Here is a 16,469-nt window from a genome sequence, read left to right as displayed (position 1 = left end):
GATAGATAGAAGAAGATAGGTAAACGTTTGTAAATTTGTTTGTTTTTTTTTTTTTTCCAGCTGAATAAATATCTAAGCCAGAAATAACTGCGCCCTCCAGTATTGGAAAAGCAATGCACCCTGTTTCCGAACCTTGGCCAAGGCAGCACTCAACTACCTATTGGCACCTTGTACCAGTGTAGACATTGAATGCTTTTTTTAAAGCTTTGTCAAATATAGTAAATAAAAAGAGAAGCAGGCTTGCTGGTGAAAATGCAGAAATGTTTCTTTTTGTTAAGAAAAAACTAACATTTATGCTTTAAATGAAGCCAACTTAAGACCAGGGTTACTGGCCTCATTGTACCTTTTATTTTAGTCTTACTTAAAGTAATATACTGCATGTCTGATTATGGCACAAAGAATATGCATTCATTTTTTTTGTTAATATACCCAATGCCATCTGCTGTAATGACATGGTGTATTGATATGCTTAAGTTACCCAGAATGTGAATATTAAGCAGATTTGTGTACATGAACTGGAGTATTTTGTCTATAGAAACGGGACATATCTTGCTCTTTTTCCCCTCACAAAAAGTACTGTTCTGATATAGCAAATAAGAGGATAAAAGTCAGCAAGTTAATACAAAAAAGTTCATCTCTGTTTTCACATGCTACTGTTGTTTCTTTGATAATGCATAATATATTTTTGCATAACTAAAACATTCAAACATGAATAAAAAAAAAAATATTGGCCATCGGTTATTGGCATTGGCAAAGATGGACAAAAACATATCTGTTATCGGTATTGCCCAAAATTTCCATATTCGGTGCATCACTAGAGGATATTGTTATAACTTTTACCTGGATAAGTTCCCCTCTTTTGAGTCCTGCAGACACATCTTCAAATGACATGTAACTTTCAAAAATCTGTCTTCGTTTCCCGTAACTCTGACGATTTCTGTGTCCATCATTATCAAGAGAAGAAGGGACTGAATTAAAGGCTTTACCTAAAAATGTAAATATTTCATAACACTATTACAAAGGACTATTTATTTTATTACAATTACACATATAAAAAGAAACAGAGCAACTCCTGAAATACCCTTTACCCACTGTACAATTTTCTCTAAGGTATGGTATATGAATATAAGCATGTCTTATTTTGATGTTGAATGGCTCCAAAGCCAAACAGTTTTGTTGCAACAAGTCATACATACATACAAAAATATATATTTGTATTTTGAAAAAACTCTTTGTTTAAAAACATTTAAAAGAACAGGGACCTTATAAATGATCCCTAAAAGTTACACACTTCACATTTTTAACTTATGTAGTCCTTGATATGCAATGAAGTAAGCCAAGAATGACTAGCCTGTTCCACATTCTCAATACATGGTATTTGACAGTAAATAAAGATTCTAGTAAACATATTTACAGTACCTAATCGTGAGACACACTTTCATCAGATAAGTATAATAACAACAATAATTTCCTTTTATTTTTCTAGCTATAGTACACAGACATTCACTCTTTTTGAATTTATGTATTCCAAATTTATGTGAGGCTACAGTCTTTCTTAACAGCAGACAAATGCATTAAAGGACATACTCATTCACCCACCAGGACATTCAGAGTTACCAATTGACCTAAAATGCTGTTATTTCTTTTGACAACCCCAAAACATGCACCTGAACAAATCCAAACACATATTAAAAGCAAATTAATGTCTGTTCTGTTTTAGCTCCAATATTTTCTTCCTGAACTTACTGGGAAAGAGTACAGAAGTGTATTCACAGCACTTGGTGGGTCTTAAATAACTTAATTCAGGTATGTGTCTATCTTTCTGAGGAAAATCAAAATTAGATTATTTTGCAAAATAATTTACATATTTCACAAAAAACATTGCCTGGTAGGGTCTGTATCATTGTACATGTGTATGCCCTACCCACCCTGTGATGGCCCCATAGAAACTACGTTCAAAAGTGAACATTATTAATACGCAACAGCTATATTAAGTGTAATAAAATCTTATGTTATAATAATGTTTGAAATAAAATGTTATAATAAATAGCAAAGGCTTTTATACTTTTTGCCTATTTTAAAAATAGAACTACAGCGGAATACTTAACTAAAACCTGTTTTTCTAGCCTACGAATTCATATTTCAGTTTTCAAATTTATGTTCTCTCTAATTTTCCTTTATCTTTTCAAAGAATACCAACACAGGTCATGGTGGTCTTTACATTTTTTCTTTATTGGACCACCCTGTCAGAGACAGATCATAACTGTACTTCTTACTGGTGAAGTACAGAATTGTAAAGTCTGAAAAGGCATAGAGGTAATTTGATTTTTTTAATCAATTAGAAACATAATGATTAGACTCCGGGGTTAAAACAAAAAAAAAATGCTAAACCCTAAAAAAATTATTTATTTATTTATTTAATTCATTCACTCATTCATACACACACAAAATTAACATGAACACTAACATAAAAATAAAAAATATGTGCAAAACATCTGAAGTGCTTCCTTTTGTCAAGTATTTCAGGTTCAGACTGCATTTTAATAAAAACATTCAATGAGTATAATTCACATGCTTCATTTTGATATAATAAATGAATATTTAGTGCCATAATTAAAATGAAAAGAAAATTTATAAACTTTCATGTTAACAAGTTTTGCAGAAAATTAACAGCTTTTAAATGCTTACTTTTCTCTTCACAGCTATTAAAATAAATGGCTACAATATAAAAGAAGAAAAAACTGCAGTACAGCTTATTGTAAAATAAAGCAGCACTTATGATCTTAATTAAAGTGAACAGTGTATACATTTCTCACTCTTTTTGGACTGTAAAAAATACTTTACCTTATATAAACAGTCACTCTTGAAAAACACATTTTGGTCCTCTGACATTTTACAGTTCATAAGTCAATAAGTGGGTGAATTATTGAGAATGACAGGTTATGCTCCAAAGCAAATGTGGTAAAACATATTTTTGGTTGTATACACTTTGTAGAATGGATGCAAAGGCTGGTGTATACATGGTAGCTGTCACTCTTGGCTATGCGAATATAAATTTGACAGCATGAAGAGCTGCCCTGTGAATTTGATACATAGCATGCCCTAATATTACCATTTTTCCACCATAGCTTAAAATGTTGTATTCCTGTGCTATAAACACAGACGGGAAATAAAAATTTATCAGTGGGAAATTTCACGTGAATTTCCTATAAAGGGGCACTCCCCTATGCTTGAACATGGTGTTCGTTATGGACAATCCGTGACGAGCACAGAAGTCCAATAACAAAACACCGCTCGGGTTCAGATCGGGGGGGCCATTCCTCCCAATCACGCCCTTCCAGGTCCCACTGTCATTGCCCACATGAGTACTGAAGTCTCCCAGCAGTACGAGGGAGTCCCCAGAAGGTATGGGGAGAGGGAAGTCTGAGCCTCTCTGCTCAAGCTGCTGCCCCCGCGACCCAACCTCAGATAAGCAGAAGAGGATGGATGGATGGATGGGAGCACTCCCAGTGGGACAATTCAGAGAAACCTGTACTACCCCAATTTGCCAAGCTGTGAGACAACATTGACAACTGACAAAATGATTAACTGGCCGTCAATCTAAATCTGACAAATTTCACTACACAAGACTTGATCTATACTAATAAAAGGCAAAGCCCTCACTGACTCACTGACACACTGACTCATCACTAATTCTCCAACTTCCCGTGTAGGTAGAAGGCTGAAATTTGGCAGGCTCATTCCTTACAGCTTACTTACAAAAGTTGGGCAGGTTTCATTTCGAAATTCTACGCGTAATAGTCATAACTGGGACTTATTTTTTTGTCCATATACAGTCCCGATCAAAAGTTTAACACCACTTGAAAAATGGCAAAAAATCATATTTTGCATGGTTGGATCTTATCAAGGTTCCAAGTAGAGCTTCAACATGCAACAAGAAGAAATGGGAGTGAGACAAAACATTTTTTGAGCATGCAATTTAATGAAAACAACGATTAAACTGAAACAGGCTGTTTTACAGCTGATCAAAAGATTAGGACCACACCTCCAAAAAAACCCGTAAACCCCCCCCAAAACAGAAATCAAACTTCCAAACATGAACTCAGTACTGAGTAGCTCCACCGTTATTGTTGATCACTTCAAAAATTTGTTGCGGCATGCTTGACGTTTCCATGAGGTGAGTGGGAACATTTCTCCAAGTGGTGAAGACGGCCGCACGAAGGGCATCTACTGTCTGGAACTGTTGTCCATTTTTGTAAACTTCCCTTGCCATCCATCCCCAATGGTTCTCAATTGGATTTAGATCAGAGGAACAAGCAGGATGGGCCAAAAGAGTGAGGTTATTTTCCTGGAAGAAGTCCCTTGACCTGCGGGCATTGTGTACTGTAACGTTGTCCTGTTGAAAAACCCAGACGAGGGCCCTCAGTCATGAGGAATGCTCTCTGCAACATCTGGACATAGCCAGCAGCCGTTTGACGCCCCTGCACTTCCTGAAGCTCCATTGTTCCACCGAAGGAAAAAGCACCCCAGACCATTCTGGCGCCCCCTCCACTGTGGCGCATAGAAAACATCTCAGGTGGGATCTGCTTGTCATGCCAGTAACGTTTTAAACCATCAGGACCATCAAGGTTAAATTTTTTCTCATTAGAGAATAAAACTTTCTTCCACCTTGAATGTCCCATGTTTGGTGCTCTCTTGCAAAGTCCAAACGAGCAGTTCTGTGGCGTTCAAGGAGACGAGGTCTTTGAAGACGTTTTTTGTTTTTAAAGCACTTCAGTCTCAGATGCTGTCTGATGGTTATGGGCCTGCAGTCAGCACCAGTAACGGCCTTAATTTGGGTCGAGGATCGTCCAGTGTCTTGATGGACAGCCAATTGGATCCTCCGGCTCAGTGCTGATGAAATTTTTTTGGGTCTTCCACTTGACTTTGTTGATCCATAACCCTCAGGATCATTTAAGAAATTTCAAATGACTGTCTTATTGTGTCCCACCTCAACAGCGATGGCACGCTGTGAGAGAGCCTGCTTATGCAGTTCAACAACCTGACCACGTTCAAAAAGGGAGAGTTTTTTTTGCCTTTGCCATCAGAACATGTGACTACCTGACAGAAAATGACAATAAATCCACATCTTTGTACAGATTTGGCCTTTAAAGGCATGTGGTCCTAAAATTTTGATCAGCTCTAAAACAGCCTGTTTCAATTAAATCATTATTTTCAATTAATTGAATGCTCAAAAAATGTTTTGTCTCACTCCCATTTCTTCTTGTTGCATGTTGAAGCTCTACTTGGAACCTTGTTAAGATCCAACCATGCAAAATATGATTTTTTGCCATTTTTCAAGTGGTCTTAAACTTTTGATCGGGGCTGTAGCTGTACTATAATAGACTTCTGCTCGATGTCCGTGGGAGGCGGAGTTACAGAGGGGGTTGTTAATCAGTTTCAGCTGCTGTGGTGTTAATGAAATTAACAACAGATGCACTAGAGGGGCAACAATGAGATGACCCCCAAAACAGGAATGGTTTAACAGGTGGAGGCCACTGACATTTTTCCCTCCTCATCTTTTCTGACTGTTTCTTCACTAGTTTTGCATTTGGCTACAGTCAGTGTCACTACTGGTAGCATGAGGCGATACCTGGACCCTACAGAGGTTGCACAGGTAGTCCAACTTCTCCAGGATGGCACATCAATACGTGTCATTGCCAGAAGGTTTGCTGTGTCTCCCTGCACAGTCTCAAGGGCATGGAGGAGATTCTAGGAGACAAGCAGTTACTCTAGGAGAGCTGGAGAGGGCCATAGAAGGTCCATAACCCATCAGCAGGACCAGTATCTGCTCCTTTGGGCAAGGAGGAACAGGATGAGCACTGCCAGAGCCCTACAAAATGACCTCCAGCAGGCCACTGGTGTGAATGTCTCTGACCAAACAACCAGAAAGACTTCATGAGGGTGACCCAAGGGCCCCATGTCCTCTAATGGGCCCTGAGCTCACTGCCCAGCCGCATGAAGCTCGATTGGCATTCGCCATAGAATACCAGAATTGGCAGATGCACCACTGGTGCCCTGTGCTTTACAGATGAGAGCAGGTTCACCCTGAGCACGTGACAGAAGTGAAAGGGTCTGGAGAAGCCATGGAGAACATTATGCTGCCTGTAACATCATTCAGCATGAGCAGTTTGGTGGTGGGTTAATGATTGTCTGGGGAGGCATATCCATGGAGGGTCACACAGACCGCTACAGGCTTGACAAAGGCACCTTGGCTGCCATTAGGTATCAGGATGAAATCCTTGGACCCATTGTCAGACCCTATGCTGGTACAGTGGCTCCTGGTGCACGACAATTCCTGGCCTCATGTGGTGAGAGTATGCAGGCAGTTCCTGGAGGATGAAGGAATTGATACCATTGACTGACCACCACACTTTCCTGACCTAAATCCAATAGAACACCTCTGGGACATTATGTTTTGGTCCATCCAATGCCACCAGGTTGCACCTCAGACTGTCCAGGAGCTCAGTGATGCCCTGGTCCAGATCTGGGAGGAGATCCCCACAACACCATCTGTCATCTCATTAGAAGCATGCACCGATGTTGTCAGGCATGTATACAAGAACACAGGGGCCATACAAAGTGCTGCATACAATTTTGAGTTGCTGCAATTAAATTTTGGCAAAATGGACTAGCCTGCCACAATTTTTTCACTCTGATTTTTGGGGCGTCTTTGAATTCAGGGCTCAGTAGGTTGATCATTTTCATTTCCATCAAACGATGTGGCATCCTTTCGTTCCTAACACATTATCCAGTCTATATCAGTATAGATATCCAGGAGGATTTCTTTTTCCCCATTGAGATCTGATGTGTTTTCAAAGTGTTCCTTTAATTTTTTTGATCAGTGTTATATATATATATATATATATATATATATATATATATATATATATATATATATATATATATATATATATATATATAATTACACACATAATATATATATATTTCTTTTTCATTACTTCTTTCTTTCAATTTGAAAAAGGAGAGCTAAACAAGAATTTGAAATTGGTGCTTAGTAAACAACAGGCTTGTTAGCCTAACAGTTATTTTGTCTATTTTTCTTGTAAAGCATGTTAAACTTGTATTTCTTTATAAACATTTTATTAACATTTGATAGATTTGTGGCTTTTTCAAGAGTTTGTACTGTTTATTATTTGTTTGTGTGCATCATACAGTGTAAGCTTTGGTAAGAAACAAGTACTACAATATAATAAATGTATATTATATAATGTAATTCATGTTTAAAAATGATTAAAACCTGTAAGTGCATGTATATTTACTTTTTAGTAGTGTTTATCTACCACTAGTTAATTAACTGAATTAACATGTGAGAATATATATACATTTTCTGTTAGGCAATGGGTGAAAAAGTACTTTTTTTAAATTAAGCTTTGTGTCAGATAAGTAGAAATTAACCTCCTAAGCATTAGACCCAAGCGTCACTTGGGCTGTAAAAACAGTGCTAAAAGTGTTAGTTCCGAGCATCACTCAGTCAGCCATATAGACGCGAGTCACATTAATGTTAAGAGCCAATTACTCAGGTTGTAAAAGTGCCAGCAGCATTAGTGCCAAGCATTGCTCGGGAAATGATATAGGTATGTCTTGTGTAAGCTATATGCCTAGGCAGCAGTGCTGACATGTATTCTCCTAGCCTCATATGAAACAACTTTCAGTAGCCCAGGTGTTGCACACTCTTGAAAGTAACAGCAGGAGTGATGATGAAGTGAATCTGTCTGCAGGCAGTGAAAGTGAAATGGACAATGAAATCGAAGGGATTCAGCACATATGCTATGTGCTCTTCAAAAGCTGATCAGTCTGAAAAGAAAATCCACAAGGAATCACACTACTATTGTCTAATCTGTGACGCTGGATTCTGTACTTCACCATGCTTCAAGATATACCACACGAACTACACATTTTGGCAGTATATACGGTATTAGCATTATGATTTTTATAATTATTATACTTTCTACACTTCTGACTTTGCACTTTGTGTTTTGCACATTTTACAGTAAAAAGATCAGATTTATTAAATATGTATTATTTCAAGCCAAAAAGTGCAACGCTTTTTACATGTTTGTTTCGAGAAAGAAAGTCATGCTAAGGAGGCTACACATTAGACACATTTTAAACAAATTTTCAGTTTATTGGCAATACTTGACATGGAATAACCTTCATTCAAAAAAAAAAAAAAAAACCACACACAATAAACTGACATGTATCTTGAGAAACTTGTTTAATTTTAGTATATGTTAGTATGTGTTTCTTTCAAAACAAAAAGGAGACCAGCAGATTTAACTATGTTAAGCATAGGTAGGCTGGAGACTCTAAATTGCCATTACTTCAATGACTGCCCCTGTCCACAGTCAGTTCTCATTTTGTGTGCATGATGTTAGGACAAGGCCCTGGCTGTCCATGACCCTAAATTGGTAAACGAGGCCAGAGCAAAGATGGATAAACAGATGCAATAAACAAACAACAAGTACCTATCCTTTTTCTAATCACTCAACAGCATGCTATAGTTTTGTTCATTATATTAAAATTCTCTCCTTTGATACCGAATTTTACGGTGTATTTTTTTTTTTTTTGCAATCAAAACTGGTCTTTATGTGTCCTGTCCATTAAATCATTTCCTAAATAACTAAAAAAATGGCAGTTTGAGATATAAAAAACTAAAATTTACCAGTAGTTACCCAAGTTAAGAGAGCTCTAAACCTACCAATCCCCAACAACAAATATCAGAGAAAATATGAAGTCAACTATAATTACACTTCAATAAACTCAATATCTTACTGATCAGGATTGAAAATAACAATTTAGTCCTCACCTTCGGCTTGCCCAGTAGCCCTTGTGTCCTGCTGTTTGGCCTTTCCATCAGCAAAATGAGACTCCCCTGCAGATGCTAGGTCGCTATTTAAAACTTCAGATGTCCCTTTAGCAGCCTCAGAACTGATCTTTCCTGCCGACATCTTTTTTGACTTTTTCTTTTTCATTTGTTTTGTTACACTGTCTGCTTTTTCACTGCTGAAAGGAAAAAAAACAGTACTCTGTTCTGGTGAACAAGTCAATAATTTTCCTGAAGAGTTATCCAGCCATGCTAGTTCTTCTATATTAGACTCTTCTGATGGAAGTATTCCTAGGTATTGAAGCTTTGAGTTTGTCTGTGCTCCATCACCACCACATAATCCATTTCCATCCTGGACAATACTAACATTGGGTTTCTTATTCCCATGCACTTGGACATATGTAACCTTCTTCTGCTTATGCAGTTCCACAGCCTCTGCTTTATCTTTTGGTTTGACTATATGTGAAGACAAGGTGTTATCTGCTTCACAGCTCTTACTAGGAGAGAAGTAACCATTTTGATATAAATGTGTCACCTTACTTTCCCCTTTTTCAGATAAATATTCTTGTGTGTCATTGTTAGGCTCTTCCATCTTCTGAGTATGCTGCTGTGCAAACTGTCTCAAGTATGACCTAAATTTACTACTTCGATGCTGATTTAGAAGCCTAGCATAGGCATCCTTCTGCCGTGTGGCACCTTGGTTTTGCCCATGTCTAAAATGACGAGATGGCAAATATTCTTTGTTCTGTCTCCCGTGCTCCATCTTTAAGCTGAATTAGCCTGTAAATGTAAATTCAGCAGTCACTATTCAATTAATTAAAGAAAAAAAAATTCAAAGAAATCAAAATTTACAGGAAAGAAAACACCAAGCAGTAAAATTATAATAGTTTTCCATCATCACTTTACCAACAGCAGTTTTGTTCAGAGATTGAAGCAAAAGGTTTACAGTTTACGTAACTGTTGTGTTAGCATACTGCAATCAATAATCAGCATTAAACAACATCTAGATATACAGTGGATATAAGATGTCTACATATTTCTGCCAAAATCACAGGTTGCGTGTAATTTAAAAAAGCAAGATAAATTCTTTCAGAACTTACTCCACCTTACTGTAAAAATGAAATGTATACAAAGAAGATGTAACCAAATCAGAAATGGTTTAGTGAAAAAAGGAAAACAAAAAAACATGCAAAAATCTGTTTGCATTAGCATGCACACCCTTTAATAATCAAGGATGTGGCTGCTTTCAGAATCAACCAATCACAAGCCTCATCTAAGTGGCCCTGACTGAGCTCAGATAAAGACTGTCCGTTTCTGCAGCATTATTCTTACAGGTATACCCTCTTGGTTGTAACATACCCCAAAAGCCATGGTCCATAAAGCTTTTAAAATATGAATGGGATCTCATCACTGAAAAATATCAATCAGGAAAAGAGTACAAAAAAAAAAAAAACAAAGTAGCCCAAGCATTAAACAACCCATGAAACACGATGAAGACAATCATCAACAAGTGGAGAAAATATGGCTCAACAGTGATTCTACCAAGATCAGAACATTGCTCCAAGATTGAGAAGAAGACAAGTAAAAAAAAAAACTGGTAAGGGAGGCCACCAAGAGGCATAAAAGGAACATTAAAGGAGCTGCAAGATTTCCTGGCAAGTACTGATTGTTCCCTACAAGTAACAAAAATCAGTCATATTTTTCATATGTCTGGGTTATGGAGTAAGGGAGCAAGATGAAAGCCTTTTCTCACAAATAAAAACATCCGAGCCCAACTAAACTTTGCAAAGAGGTGTACTTTTATTGGCACCTTTTCAAAATTGTGGGTAAATCGTTTTATTTCAAGCATATGATGCTTGTGTGAACTCACCTGTGGCAAGAAACAGGTGCTGGCAATATAGCAATCACACCTGACACCAGTTAAAATGAAGAAAAGTTAACTCAACTTTTCTGTTGTGTGTCCAAGTGTGCCACACTAAGCATGGAGAACAGAAGGAAGAGCAGAGAATTGTCTGAAAACTTGAGAACAAAAATTGTGGAAAAATAATCAACAATCTCAAGGCTACAAGCCCATCTCCAGAGATCTTCATGTTCCTTTGTCCACTGTGTGCAACATAATCAAGAAGTTCACAACACAAGGCACTGTAGCTAATCTCCCTGGACGTGGACGGAAGAGAAAAATTGATAAAAGACTGCAACGAAGGAAAGTCCGAATGGTGGATAAACAGCCCCAATCAACTGCAAAACATATTCAAGCTGTTCTGCAGACTCAGGGTGCAACAGTGTCCGTACTGACCCCTACTCTCTTTTCTGTTTCTTTTTCCGGTTTCTTTGTGGTGGTGGCCTGTTCCACCACCACCTACTCAAAGCTTCATGATGCTCCAGCAATGATGGACGGATTAAAAGGCAGAAGTCTACGTGACCATCATCATCATCAAGCCCTTCCGTGAGAACCCTAAATCCAAAGAGGACTGTTTCATTTATGTTAGGTAGAATGCCCAGAGGGGACTGGGCGGTCTCATGGTCTGGAATCCCTTCAGATTTTATTTTTTCTCCAGCCGTCTGGAGTTTTTTTGTTTTTTCTGTCCCCCCTGGCCATTGAACCTTACTCTTATTCGATGTTAATTAATGTTGATTTATTTTGTTTTATAATTGTGTCTTTCATTTTTCTATTCTTTAATATGTAAAGCACTTTAAGCTACTGTTTGTATGAAAATGTGCTATATAAATAAATGTTGTTGTTGTTGCAGTGTCAGTTCGAACTATCCGTCGACATCTGAACAAAATAAAACGCTACGGCAGGAGAGTCAGGAGGCCCCCACTGCTGACACAGAAACATAAAAAGCCAGACTGGAGTTTGACAAAATGTACTTGAGGAAGCCAAAATCCTTCTGGGTGAACGTCTTGTGGACAGATGAGACCAAGGAAGAGCTTTTTGGTAAAGCTCATCATTCTACTGTTTACAGAAAATGGAATGAGGCCTACAAAGAAAAGAACACAGTACCTACAGTCAAACATGGTGGAGGTTCTAAGATGTTTTGGGGATGTTTTGCTGCCTCTGGCACTGGATGCCTTGACTGTGTGCAAGGAATCATGAAATCTGAAGACTACCAAAAGATATTGGGGCATAATGTAGGGCCAAGTGTCAGAAAGCTGGGTCTGCGTCAGAGGTCATGGGTGTTCCAGCAGGACAATGACCCCAAACATACCTCTAAAAGCACCCAAAAATGGTTGAAGACAAAGCGCTGGAGAGTTCTGAAGTGGCCAGCAATGAGTCCAGATCTAAATCCGATTGAACACTTATGGAGAGATCTCAAAATTGCTGTTGGGAGAAGGCACCCTTCAAATCTGAGAGACCTTGAGCAGTTTGCAAAAGAAGAGTGGTCACAAATTCCAGTTGAGAGGTGTAACAAGCTTGTTAATGGTAATAGGAAGCACTTGATTTCAGTTATTTTTTCCAAAGGGCGTGCAACCAAACATTAAGTTGAGGGTGCCAATAATTTTGTCCAGCCCAGTTTTTGAGTTTTGTGTGAAATGTCAGATTTGCCTTTTTTTCTCTGTTTTTTTGTGTTGTTCCAATGCACATAAAGGAAATAAACATATGTATACCCAAAAAATTGTAATTGCAACAATTTTCTGGGAGAAATGGTGCATTTTCTGAGAAAGTTCCAGGGGTGCCAATAGTTTCGGCCAGGACTATGTGTATATGTATTTATATGTATAATGACAACGTGAAAAAAAGTTTACTTGAGGTTTTTGCAAATTTATTAAAAATAAAAAAAAAAAACTGAGATATCACATGTATATACAGTGCATCCGGAAAGTATTCAACTCTGTGAATGTCCTTGAGTGGCCCAGCCAGTGCCCAGACTTGAATCCGATTGAACATCTCTGGAGAGATATTTTAAAATGGCTGTGCACCGATGCTTCCCATCCAACCTGATGAAGCTTGAGAGGTGCTGCAAAGAGGAATGGGCGAAACTGGCCAAGGATAGGTGTGCCAAGCTTGTGGCATCATATTCAAAAAGACTTGAGGCTGTAATTGCTGCCAAAGGTGCATCGACAAAGTATTGAGCAAAGGCTGTGAATATTCATGTACATGTGATTTCTCAGTTTTTTAATTTTTAATAAATTTGCAAAAACCTCAAGTAAACTTTTTTCATGTTGTCATTATGGGGTGTTGTGTGTAGAATTCTGTGGAAAAAAAGAATTTAATCCATTTTGGAATAAGGCTGTAACATAACAAAATGTGGAAAAAGTGATGCGCTGTGAATACTTTCTGGATGCACTATATATATATATATATATATATATATATATATATATATACTAATAAAAGGCAAAGCCCTCACTCACTCACTGACTCACTCACTGACTCACTCACAGTCCCAAGCTGTGAGACAACATTGACAACTGACAAAATGATTAACTGGCCGTCAATCTAAATCTGACAAATTTCACTACACAAGACTTGATCTATACTAATAAAAGGCAAAGCCCTCACTGACACACTGACTCATCACTAATTCTCCAACTTCCCGTGTGGGTGGAAGGCTGAAATTTGCCAGGTTCATTCCTTACAGCTTCCTTACAAAAGTTGGGCAGGTTTTATATCGAAATTCTACGCGTAATGGTCATAACTGGAAGCAGTTTTTCTCCATTTACTGTAATGGAGATGAGCTTCAACGCCGTGGGCGGAGTTTCGTGTGACATCATCACGCCTCCCGTAATCACGCAGTACATAAAAAACCAGGAAGACCTCAAAAAGCGCTCAAGAAAACATGCATTATATAATTGAGAAGGCAGCGAAACAATAAGAAGCGAGCGAGTGACATATACAACCATATTGATGAGTTCTGCTACTTGAAACAAAGCACGATGTAAACCTACACTTTAAATTAAGTTCATAGACAGGCTGCCGCTGGCGTTTGTAATTTAGTGCCTGCCCATATAAGGCCGTCCGTCAGTGGCAATCCAATAGCAAACTGCCACGGGTAAATATTCACGGGTGAAGGACTGTGCTTATGGAGAGGAAGATGAGATGGTCAGGGTGGTGTTTGACACAAACTCAGCGAAACTGCGAGAGAAAGTTTTAAGTGCCAGGACTAAGGTAACATTAAATAAAGCTATGGACCTCGATGCAAGTACACCGAGTGGCTCACGTGAACTGACGCAGTGCACAGATAAAAAGCAACAGTTCCAAAGAGCTGAACAAAACCGAATTACACAATTGAAAAGGCAGCAAAAATATGAAGCGTCTGATAAGCATATTCATAAATGCAGCTACTGTGGAAACAAAGCACACGGTGGAAAAAGTCAATGTCCCGCTAAAGGAAGACAGTGTAAAAAAAACCCGTGCATGCAGTGTGTCAGGTCTCAGATAAAGAAGAAGGCGATGAATGAAACCTGTCATCTTTACAACGATTGACAAACACGGAATGTAACTTGAACACAACACATCCTACAAATACGAACCTGATTGAAAGAAATAATGATAATCAAATCCTTGATGACAGCAACACTCAGTAACACTCACAAAACAAATACTGTATATTGACAGTCATGTTACGTTATTTTAAAATGTTCCCTTTTCTTTTCTACCTTTTTAACACACTACTTCTCCGCTGCGATACGCGGGTATATATATATGTATATATATATATATATATATCCCGCTCTACATACTCGAATAATGGATACTTTATTTGCCATCTATGATTGTTTTGGTAAAGCCATACTCAGTGTATTCATTAGATGAACGGTAAAAAGTAAGAGCGAGGGAGGATGACTCATTGAGGCATGCAGGCTGTAGTCTTGCGTCAACTCTATCTGAATTGCGATCACATTTGAAAAAATATATCTTTTCAAGTTCTATTTAGTCCATATGTGTCAAACTCAAGGGTCATGGGCCACATCCGCCCAGCGTGTAATTATACTTGGCCCTTGAGATCATTTTATATACTGTATTATTATTATTAAAGCCCGGGTATATGAAGCGCTGGTAACACAATAAACTACAGATCCCATAATGCAGCGCTTCAGCTGCCTTGCCGAACACTTACCGCTTACTAGAGTTATTGCACTGAGTTTGCACGGCGCTTTGGTGACTTTGAAGAACAAAAAGTCCGTCTACATGCGGCTCGAACCTTGTGCATGTTTGGTAGCACATATCTGTGTGAGAAGCTCTTCTCAGTGATAAAGACTAACAAAACAGCACACAGGAGTCGCCTCACTGATGAGCACCTGCAATCCATCCTGAGAATCTCCACAACACAGAACCTCACACCAAACAGAAACGAACTTGTGGCCAAAAAAAGATGCCAGGCGTCCAGCTCTAAAATGACATATGAGCAAAGACAACTGAATGATTTGATTTGTTATTGCACGTAAGAGCGGAGTCAACCGTTTTAACAAACAGCGTATTGCACTGATCTGAAATAGCTGTGTGTGTATATATGTAGATATGTATGTATATGTATATATATGTTTATATATATGTGTGTGTGTGTGTATGTGTGTAAATATATATATATATATATATATATATATATATATATATATATATATATATATATATATATATATATATATATATATATATATATATATATATATATATATATATATATATATATATATATATATATATATATATATATATATATATATATATATATATATATATATATATATATATATATATATATATATATATATATATTTATATATATATATATATATATGACAACAACACTCATCACTCACAACAGTGACAAAACAATTCAGGTTACATTATTTTCAAAATGTTTCCTTTTCTTTTCATTGCTTCTTTAACACACTACTTCTCCGCTGCGAAGCGCGGGTATTTTGCTAGTATATATATATTTATATTTTCAACCGAGTGAAAAATGACGGCTGTCCGATTAAGTGCGATTTTAGTTCCCTCCCCTTTCTCTTTCTCAGATCGCTTTTCGGAAGGAAGTCAGTTTTGTAGTTTTTATAAAACAGTTCGAAAGTGCCTTTCCACATTTTCCTTCTTTGGAATAGCAATGATAGATTGACAGATCAGACAAACGCACTTCGATTGTGACATTGTGAGAAAAAAATCCTCTTCCAATTCCACATCCAGCCCATACCCTCCCCAAACAATTTTTTTTTAAATCCCTTCTTTAGTCGATATAAATTGTAAGGCTAACTAGATCACAGCCGGAGTTTTGCAGTAGCTGGCGCGTTTGATCGTGCATGCGAGATGACCAGTGTGTTAGAAGAAAAGAGATCTGAGACTGGCGGCCCTGTATGTCAATCAAGTGGCAAATGCCATAGGGAGGATATATGATAGACTAACATTTTAAAAAAAAAATCTTCTGGAATGCAACGTGATCTACCTGCACTACCTTTGCGATCGACGCATTGGGCACTCCTGTTCTATGGGGTACAAATGTGCTCAACTCAATAAGTAATACTATAATTGTGAAAATGCTTCAAACATCAGAACAGTATCAATTAAAAACTTCATTCCAATATGAATAAATTCACTATCTACAATTTCCAAAATGGAATAACTGCATTTATTTAAATTGTT

At 37.7% G+C, this 16,469-nt stretch overlaps 1 protein-coding gene across 2 annotated transcripts in view; it reads right to left on the bottom strand.

The window, feature by feature from the left end:
* dis3l2 (DIS3 like 3'-5' exoribonuclease 2) overlaps positions 1-16,469 on the bottom strand; it is a 516,063-nt gene that overhangs the window by 480,388 nt on the left and 19,206 nt on the right. For both annotated transcript variants that reach the window (XM_039766315.1, XM_039766323.1), the window contains exons 2-3: positions 8,870-9,667; positions 841-986 (exon numbers count right to left, since the gene is read on the bottom strand). In XM_039766315.1, the coding sequence (XP_039622249.1) occupies positions 841-986; positions 8,870-9,650 (927 nt within the window). In that variant the 5' untranslated portion in view covers positions 9,651-9,667. The remainder of the gene's footprint in view (positions 1-840; positions 987-8,869; positions 9,668-16,469) is intronic.

The sequence above is a fragment of the Polypterus senegalus genome, chromosome 1 (genome assembly GCF_016835505.1).
Source record: "Polypterus senegalus isolate Bchr_013 chromosome 1, ASM1683550v1, whole genome shotgun sequence".
Taxonomy (NCBI): Eukaryota; Metazoa; Chordata; class Cladistia; order Polypteriformes; family Polypteridae; genus Polypterus; species Polypterus senegalus.
This window is presented reverse-complemented; position numbering and strand designations above follow the sequence as displayed.